At 44.7% G+C, this 10,014-nt stretch overlaps 1 protein-coding gene across 1 annotated transcript; it reads right to left on the bottom strand.

The window, feature by feature from the left end:
- Nucleotides 1-560: 560 nt before the first annotated feature.
- Nucleotides 561-8,024, bottom strand: LOC105922363 (sialoadhesin). The gene is made up of 6 exons (XM_036133405.1): nt 7,993-8,024; nt 7,722-7,757; nt 6,397-6,657; nt 6,072-6,317; nt 1,014-1,169; nt 561-898 (listed from the first exon to the last, which is right to left on the bottom strand). The coding sequence occupies exons 1-6, from the start codon at nt 8,018-8,020 to the stop codon at nt 801-803; spliced, it is 825 nt and encodes a 274-aa protein (XP_035989298.1). The 5' UTR covers nt 8,021-8,024; the 3' UTR covers nt 561-800.
- Between the last annotated feature and the right edge of the window lie 1,990 nt (nt 8,025-10,014).

The raw sequence follows: 10,014 nt of genomic DNA, 5'->3' as shown, positions 1-10,014 counted from the left end.
GCAAGTTAAACAAGCTAAGGACGAGACAGAGATGAGTGAAGCCAGCACAAAGATCATTACGGTTGCTGAGACGGGATGAAATAAAGGCATGCATAATTCTCTCCAAGCCATTCCTCGACAAAACTGCCTTGTTTTGCTAGTTGCTTTAAACAGAAGAAACTGTTTTTCAAAACTGAGCGGATCTGTTTGTCCAGATTTGAATCCAAGTCTCTATTTTCTCCCAGATTTGTTAGATTCTGCCTTATGTGCCATTGAGAGAACCACATTTAATAGGCGTGTTGCATCAGGTACCAATAGGTTCTTTTAGGCCTTCAGAAATTAACCTCTCTTTTGCTTTCATTGGACCTAGAACAAGTCAGCGCCACCGGATATTTAACAAAACTATCGGCACATCTTGTTAAAATGAAAGACATTTTGCCCAATAGACTCGCTGTTATTATGAACACTCACTGAGACTGTAAGGCAATCATCAACATAAGTTTGCTAAAAGATGCTTTAGTACTACATAATCTAAGTTTGTGGGATGACTATATGAAGAAAATAAGCATAAATGCCCCAAGAACGAAGGAACTCCACGTTTAATTGTCATGGACTCTAAGAAGACTGCACGTGTTAAATTTGTTTTTTTCTTATAAATACATTAACATTTTACATACAACAAATACATGTATGGTTCAGTGTTTCATAGAACACAGAGGACGGACTTTTAACAGTATGTCTAGCTCATGGACAGCAGGTGGCACTCTAATCCATGACACACAAACTCCATGTTACGTTCCATAAGAACATTGTATTTGCATTCACACATAATTTTTTGAGGTGGTGTCAGTCTTTACATCCGGCCTCCGTTCAGACATTGTGGGTGGGGAGTTTTCCACTGAGAAAGTCATGTTGTTTTCTGTGAACAAAGATATAGAACGTTTTAAAACAGCAATACTCCACTATGGATGTAATTATGAGTCAAAGGTTTCTTCTTTGATTGTAAAAAAATAAGTGTACGTTTAATGTATTACCTGGTGATCTAGGTTGGTATAAAGACACCATGAGGATGGTGCAGATGAAGTATGGACAGAACACCACCAGGTGGCGCACCACTATAGACATAAGTTGGAGTGGACTTGAGGCAGAGGGAGGGGCTCTGGAGATGGGAGTGATTATTGGTTGTTTGGCTGGGAAAACATAAACAAAACACATTTTTACTTTATACCATGAAACTTTAACTAAGTCTGCATTTTAAGTGACTGTTTCTTCAGTTGGACTAATTAATTCAATTTAGTTAATTAATCTAAAAATCTTTAAAAAATCAGTTCAAGTGAATCACCCAGTGGTCTAAAAGATTCCTCTCTAAGGAAACCCAGCAGATTGCATTGAGTCTTGACAAGCAGCATTCACTCCTGCATCAGCATAAAGCCACAGGGGACGATTAAATCGTCTTTGACTTTGCTGTAATCCCTCATACTAAGCATGCAAAGAGCAACACTGAGGAGGAAAACAAGAATATACCTCCAGCAGAACCAGGCTCAGTGTGAACAGGCACCTCTCACTGAAAGGGTGCATAAGTACCGATCCTCTAAGATATTGAGCGAGAAAAACACGAGATCCTCTTTAGCGACATCTGAAAAGATAATACTCCTCTAAATAGACTAGAGGCCTAATTTCCAAGATGTTTTTCTCTGTGAACCACGCACCATCAGCTGTGTCCTTAGATAAGGTACAACAAGTGCATAAACATGATAAGCCCAGTGGCCCACAACAGCCAAGATAAAGATTGGTAAGAAAATTAATAAAAAAGTGACTTCGCCACCATCTCAGGAGGATTTGCCCTAAATCTCAACAGGCCAATAAGATCACCAAATTTCCCCAGCAAGGAACCCAAAACCTCCCACCCCCAGACAAACAAAGCCCCGACTGCACCCACCTCCCCTCTCTCTCCGCTCAGCCCAAATGCCCCGTTCCTGGATTTCACCAACAATATAAAAGATGTTTTTAAGATTGGCTTACAGCTGACGCCTTTTCTGCACAGCCACCCTGATAACTGGTTTCCTAACCTATTTTCTACACATATTGTTTGATTTTACTCAGATAATAAACACCTCCCTTCTGTCAGGTGTTTTCCCCCAGTCCCTAAAAACAGCAATTATCAAACCACTGCTAAAAAAGAACAATTTAGACAAACTACTACTCCAGAACTACATGCCCATCTCAAACCTCCCCTTTATAAGTAAGATTATTGAGAAAGCTGTGTCGGCCTCTCTGCTACAGCTCTCCACTGGTTTAAATCCTACTTAAAGGACTTTTTTGTATCAGTAGGTAACTTTACATCAAAGATGACAAAAATCACATGTGGGGTTCCCCAAGGGTCCATTCTGGGTCCCCTCCTCTTCAATATCTACATGCTCCCTCTAGCTCAGATAATAAAAAATAACAACATCAGCTACCATAACTATGCAGACGACACACAGCTCTACATCACCGTGTCACCAGGTGACTATGAACCAGTTCAAGCACTGAGTAAATGCCTAGAAGAAATCAATACGTGGATATGCCAAAAGTTTCTCAAATTGAATAAAAACAAAACAGAAGTAATAATATTTGGACCAATAGAGGAGAGATCAAAAGTTAGCACACAGCTTCAGCTGCTTCAGCTAAAAACCACTAATCAGGCCCGAAACCTGGGTGTAGTGATGGACTCAGACCTGAACCTCCATCTAAAGATAGTTACAAATTGGACATTCTATCACCTGAAGAACATTTCTAGGATTAAAGGACTGATGTCTCAGCAGGATCTAGAAAAACTAATCCATGCGTTTATCTTTAGTAGAACTGATCACTGCAACGGTGTTTTCACAGGTCTGCCTAAAAAGTGGATCAGAACGCTGCAGCTGATCCAGAACGCTGCTGCCTGCGTCCTCACTAAGACTAAGAACGTAGAGAACATGGACCCGGTTCTGAAGTCCTCACTAAGACTAAGAACATAGAGAACATGGACCCGGTTCTGAAGTCCTCACTAAGACTAAGAACGTAGAGAACATGGACCCGGTTCTGAAGTCCTCACTAAGACTAAGAACGTAGAGAACATGGACCCGGTTCTGAAGTCCTCACTATGACTAAGAACGTAGAGAACATGGACCCGGTTCTGAAGTCCTTCCACTAAGACTAAGAACGTAGAGAACATGGACCCGGTTCTGAAGTCCTTCCACTAAGACTAAGAACGTAGAGAACATGGACCCGGTTCTGAAGTTCTTCCACTAAGACTAAGAACGTAGAGAACATGGACCCGGTTCTGAAGTCCTTCCATGGCTCCCTGTATCTCAGAGAATAGACTTTAAAATCCTTCTGTTAGTCTATAAATCCCTGAATTAGCACCTAAATACATCACAGACTTGTTATCAGTGCATCAACCCTCCAGACCACTCAGGTCTTCTGGCTCAAATATACTCTGCATATCCAGAACCAGAACTTAACACAAAGAAGCTTCATTCAGATTTTATGCTCCACCTATCTGAAACAAAGGACTGTAAAAGAGCTAAAACCCTGAGTTCCTTTAAGTAACATTTTTACCTTAATATATCCTCTTCTAAGTCCCTGTGATGGTAATCTAAGTATTTATGAGACAATTTAGGGGTCTGTCGTCTCCGCCTAGAGTCTATGGTGGGCCAAGTATTTACGACAGTGTTATTTTCAGAAGGTCTTGTTGGGTAAGCGGCACTCGAAAATTACTTAGCGGGGCATTAAATAAAGGTTAAAAACATATTTGTTTAGAGCTGCCTTTAAATGTTAGTGTTGAAGTTTGTAATCAAACTTGGCTTATACTGCATCTGACCTGCTGCTACCATTCCAGTGCAATGTGCTTTTTCTGTAATGTTTTTCCTCTGTCTCTGTAATGCTTTTCTGTCCTCCTTGCTTTTATTTGATTTTGTTCATGTACAGCACTTTGAATTGTGTTGTTACTAAAAAGTGCTTTATAAATAAACTTGGATTGCCTAGAAGTGAGTTTAAAAAGGCATCCAGAAGTCAAAGCATAGATACAAGTACATACAGGACCACTTCAGCTGTGGAGATCCAACAGAAACACTGTTGGACTACAAGCACAGCAACCAGCAGCTAAGAGACGACCCAGCTCTCCTCTGCACCTTAAACGGCTTCTTTGCATGCTTTGATTCATCCTGCAGCTGTACCAAGTGACTTCCATCTTAAAGAAGGTCAACATTAAAAAGGCTGCAGGTCCAGACATGGTGTCAGGTTTAGCACTAAAATCATGTTATGACCAAAAAGCAGGGTCTTTCTGGACATCTTCAACCTCTCTCTGCAGCTCTCCAAAGTTTCTGCCTGCCTGAAGTCCTCCATCATCATGCTAAATCCAAAGACAGCAAACCTCCTCCGCTCTTCACCTGAGCCTGACACACCTGGAGGAGAAGAACACACACGTGCAGATGTTGTTCCTGGACTTCAGTTCAGCGTTCAACACCATCATCCCTCAACATCTGGTGGGAAAACTAGAACATCTGGGCTTCAGCACACCCCTTCGCAACTGGCTGCTAGACTTCCTCATCAACAGACCTCAGTCGGTCCGGGTCGGTCTGAACACCTCTGATGTCATCACCCTCAGCATGGGCTCCCCTCAGGGCTGCGTCCTGAGCCCCCTGCTGTTCACCCTGATGACACATGACTGTGTCCCCAGCTTCACCACCAATCACATCGTGAAGTTTGCAGACGACACAACGGTGGTGGGCCTGATCAGAGACGACAACTACTAGGACTACAGAGAGGAGGTGGAGCAGCTGGTGGGCTGGTGCAGAGACAACAGCCTGATCCTGAACGTAGAGAAGACGAAGGAGATCATCGTCGACTTCAGGAAGAACCGGCCTCACCATGCTCCACTGCTCATCAACATCTCAGCTGTGGAGGTGGTCAGCAGCACCAAATTCCTGGGGGTGCACATCACGGACAACCTCAACCGGAATGTGAACACCACGTCACTGGTGAAGAGGGCACAGAAGCGACTGTACTTCCTGCGGAGGATGAGGAGAGCCCACCTGCCCCCGCCCATCCTCACGACCTTCTACAGAAGCACCATAGAGAGCATTCTAACCAGCTGTCTCTGTGTGGTGTGGAGGCTGCAGTGCCTCCGACTGGAAGAACGTGAGGAGAGTGGTGAGGACAGCAGTTTTTATTGGGTGGACCTTGGTACAAAGTATACCCCCCCCCCCTTTCCCCCCAGGCTCACCCATAGCTATGCCTCTGCCTCATACTGAAAACTGAATAATAGACAACAGGAGGTCAAGAAAGACTGAGCACGCTTGTGTACATCAGGGGCGGGGGGGGGGGGGGGGGGGGGGGGGTGGCGGCGGGGGTATAGAGCATAAAGTTTCTAGGCATTCACATCTCCTCCAACCTCTCCTGGACAGTAAACACCCACCTGGTGAAGAAGGCCCAACAACGGCTCTTCTTCCTCAGGAAACTGAAACTGGACTTTTCACTAAGCTGCTAAAAAACTTTCACAGAGCTGCAATTAAAAAAAGCATTTTATGTCTCAGCATAACTGTGTGGTATGGAAGCTGCACAGTGCAAGAGAGGAATGACTTAGCACGGGTGACGAGGACACCACAGGGGATTGTGCGATACCGTCTGCAAGATCTGGACATGGTTTATGCTGGTTAAGTCCAGAGAAGGGCTTGATGCATTCTATGAGGTAAAAACATCAGAAACATTAAATCTGAAGCTAATAGACTAAAAAATAGCTTCTTTCCAAAGGCTGTAAGGGCTACCGCCCCCTGTTGAGAAGTTAGTGGTCTCTCACATGTTAAAATGACACTACTGGTAATGGCTATTGGCACACATTTCTCAGGAATGTCTGATTGCAAAGTTCTGCATATGAAGGCTTAAGATTACTGCACAGAATTTGCGGTAGGCATGAATGAAGGAGGTTTGAGGGACTAATTGATACAACATCATAATAATTCATATCTTATAAAAATGGACTGATATCAGACTTGTTGGACTTGGCATGAGTCTTAGGAGACCGCTGTTCTGCCACTTTGACCATTGAAGACCAGCAAAAACTTCCTCACCTGAGACAGAGATCCTGCTGGACGGAGACTCTCTATGACCGCTGATTTGACACCTGTAGAGGCCTTCTTTAGATCTGGAAACCCGGTGGAAGGTAAGGTTACCTGATGATTCATTGCCGATGAAGACGCCATCCTTAAAGAAAGCAGCTGGGAGGTTGGAGGGAGCGGTCTTTGTGTGACAGCTCAGAGTGACGTCATCTCCCTCCATCACAGGGAGGACAGGACTCTGCAGGATCACTGATCCACCTCAACACAGAGACAAACTACAGCATTTCATCCATTTTCACACAGCTTCATCAACACTAACTCCACAGTCTGATCTTACCAGTGACAGTGAGCTGGATGCTGCTGCTGGCTGCTCCCTCTCTGGACTCACACCAGTAAACTCCACTGTCCTGTACGAAGATGAATCTGATGGTGCAAATAGAATCGTTCCACTTCCCCCATCCATCTCCACACCCAGACAGCCGTTTGGTCGTGTTTCTCTTCACAGTCCATCCTTCAGAGTCGTCCAGCTCCTCACATCTCATAGTTACAGGGGTTCCTTCAAAAAGCTGAGAGCTGGTGAAATCCACCATCAGGCGAGCTGTAAAGAAGGCAGGGAGACTTGTTCTCAGACTCACTGCTGAACATCTGAACTGTCTGAGCGATAATCAAGTCTCACTAATCATCCTTACAATAATATTTGAAAGAACTCTTGTTGAGATTGTATTTTGTATTTATACATGTTGGTGGTATCAGACTCCCCAGTCAGGTTGGTGAAGATTTTCAGTCACCCAGGTCATGGTATTCCAATCAACTAAGCCATTACAAGGCTTTTGTTGGGCAGTAGTATAAAGCTTGATACTCCACATTACTCCAGACGTTTTGAATCGAAAAAGCTTCCGGAACAGGACGCGAAACGTCTTTAAACTTCTTCCAGTTGTTTTGTTTTTTCCTCTTTTTTTGGACTCCCCAGTCAGGTCTTTTTGGTCTGGGATTTATGGGCTAAATAAATTTAAACTCCATCCCTTTTCCATCCTCTTCCACATCAGGTCACACAGACAACTGGTTCAGATGGGTCCACTGCTGGTTCTTAAGATGTTTCCAGACCACAAAGAGTTATAAAGTCTCTCCAGATAGGTCTGGGTCTTCCCTAGGGGTTCTCCTGAAGTCAACCGGCATCTCCACAGTCTTTAGCGGGTTTGTCTCTAGGTGGTTCTGGGTGGTTCCAGTGGATCACCCACCTGCTGACTGTATGCAGACGCATCATCATCCTGGATCAGCCCAAGGACAGTGGCTTCAGCTTCAGGAGTTTCACAGATGGGTTCTTCTGAGTGTGAAGAAAGTCCCGGGTTCTGATGGAGTATCATACATATTCAACGGACAGTAGCCCTGCAGTAACCTCACCAGGACACTGATCCCGTTTCATAGTCCAGGTTTCAGGTCCCTTTCAGAGTAAAGTGGAGCAGAAGTGATACCAAAACAGGACCTTCAGAGACAATGAAGCAGACTTACACTGCATCCTGTTGATGCTTTACTGTTTTCTACTTCACTGGAACAAATGTTTACAGCTATAAAGACGTGGTATAGATCTTTATAAAGTCAATTTAGGTTGTTCTCCCGCTTCTCTAAGACAACCAGGAAGTACATTTTCAAGGTTTTACCTACCTTGGTCTGTTGAGCGGCACAGCAGCGAGGTCAGAACTGCAGAGGAAGGACCGAAAGGTTAGTTTGATGTTTTTATTCCATAAGTCATTGGAAACATTAATTACATTAGTTATATTATATTAACATTATTAATGAAGTATTTTGTACATTTTGAAACCTTTGATCTAGATTTCCTGCGTACTCAGATCAAAGACAAATAGATCAGTTAATTTCAGCTGTTATATAAATAACAAAAACAATATAACCCAGACGTAAAAACAGGGTTACTCACACAACAGAAGCAATAAGTTCATCTCCATCTTCAGATGGTAACAAAACAGAAGGAACGGATGATTTGACTCAAACACCAGAAACTCCTCCCCTCCCCCTACCTTTGTGGTTTCCTTTAACAATGTAGGTGTTAAAAAAACTCCTTCTCAAGCAGCAGAAAATGTAGCCAATTAAACTTTAAACACAACAAGAAAATAATTGATTAATCTGAATATTTCTTGTGCTATGTGCATTAAATATATATAAAAAAAGATTTCTGAAAGAAAGACGGGTTTTACCAGAGACACCAGAAGCAGAACCTTTATTTTAGATGGATTAAGGACTTTTCCCCCATTATTTGAACAATCAATCCTTGATTTATTATAAAGATAAAACAAGCTGTTTCTTTTCTTTTCTTTCTGGTCAAAAAAAGGATGTAAAGGTGAAGGTGAAGGTGTTTATAACAGACTTAGTTCTGTGGTTGGAAACTCAAAGCATCAGCAGTTGTTTACAGGACCAGATGTCAAACAAACCCTGATGGTTCAAGCTGACTTCCTGCTCATCTGTGTGCAGGAAACCTGCAACATTGATGACATTTTAGTTTTTCGCACCTACCATTTCAAGGAAACACTTGCAGCAGACCAACTTGTCAGCAATCAGCTATCATCTGATCAACGTATGAAAATATGCTGAAGCAGGTCGTTTCCACATGCTGCACCGTTCAGCTGCAAACACAGCGTCCTCGTTGCTTCAGTCTGATGGAGAGCCTGACGCGGCTGCGGTCTGAGTCTCTGCACCAAGATGACGGTCTTAAGAGTTTAACCAGTAACAGAAGGAGGTTTCTGCACCTCCACCTACAGCTGGCTGAGATGTTTTTAGAGAGGGAAAATTATTTAGAAACGTTCAGCTATCAGTGTAGTTATGTTGAACACAGTTTTTAACTTAAAAAGTGGCTGCTGCTCAAAATACGCTGATGACCCGACGATGCAGTTTGCAGCTCTGGAGCATACAGGTCGGCTGGAGGTATCCATCCATCCATCCATCCATCCATCCATCCATCCATCCATCCATCCATCCATCCATCCATCCATCCATCCATCTTCTTCCGCTTATCCGGGGTCAGGTCGTGGGGGTAGCAGCTTCAGTAGGGAGGCCCAGACGTCCCTCTCCCCGGCCACTTGGGCCAGCTCCTCAGGAGGAATCCCAAGGCGTTCCCAGCAGAGAGACATAGTCCCTCCAGCGTGTCCTGGGTCTTCCCCTGGGCCTCCTCCCGGTGGGACGTGGCCGGAACACCTCACCAGGGAGGCGTCCAGGAGGCATCCTGACCAGATGCCCGAGCCACCTCAACTGGCTCCTCTCGACGTGGAGGAGCAGCGGCTCTACTCTGAGTCCTCCCCGGATGACTGAGCTCCTCACCCTATCTCTAAGGGAGAGCCCAGACACACTACGGAGAAAACTCATTTCAGCCGCTTGTATCCGGGATCTCGTTCTTTCGGTCACGACCCAAAGCTTGTGACCATAGATGAGGGTAGGAACGTAGATCGACCGGTAAATCGAGAGCTTTGCCTTTTGGCTCAGCTCTCTCTTCACCACAACGGATCGGTACAGCGCCCGCTTCACATCAGACGCCGCACCAATCTGCCTGTCGATCTCCCGCTCCATCTTCCCCTCATTCGTGAACAAGACCCCAAGATACTTGAACTCCTCCACTAGGGGCAGGACATCCTCCCCAACCCAGAGAAGGCACTCTACCCTTTTCCGGTTCAAGACCATGGTCTCGGATTTGGAGGCACTGATTTTCATCCCGGCCGCTTCGCACTCGGCTGCGAACCGCTCCAGTGAGAGCTGTAGATCACGCCCTGATGAAGCCAATAGGACCACGTCATCCGCGAATAGCAGAGACGCAATCCTAAGGCCACCAAAGCGGATCCCCTCAACACCTTGGCTGCGCCTAGAAATTCTGTCCATAAAAGTTATGAACAGAATCGGTGACAAAGGGCAAACTTGGCGGAGTCCAACTCTCACCGGAAACGAGTCCGACTTA

Source organism: Fundulus heteroclitus, unplaced genomic scaffold, assembly GCF_011125445.2.
Source record: "Fundulus heteroclitus isolate FHET01 unplaced genomic scaffold, MU-UCD_Fhet_4.1 scaffold_62, whole genome shotgun sequence".
Lineage (NCBI taxonomy): Eukaryota > Metazoa > Chordata > Actinopteri > Cyprinodontiformes > Fundulidae > Fundulus > Fundulus heteroclitus.
Note: the sequence above shows the minus strand (reverse complement) of the source record. Positions and strands in the feature narration are given on the sequence as shown.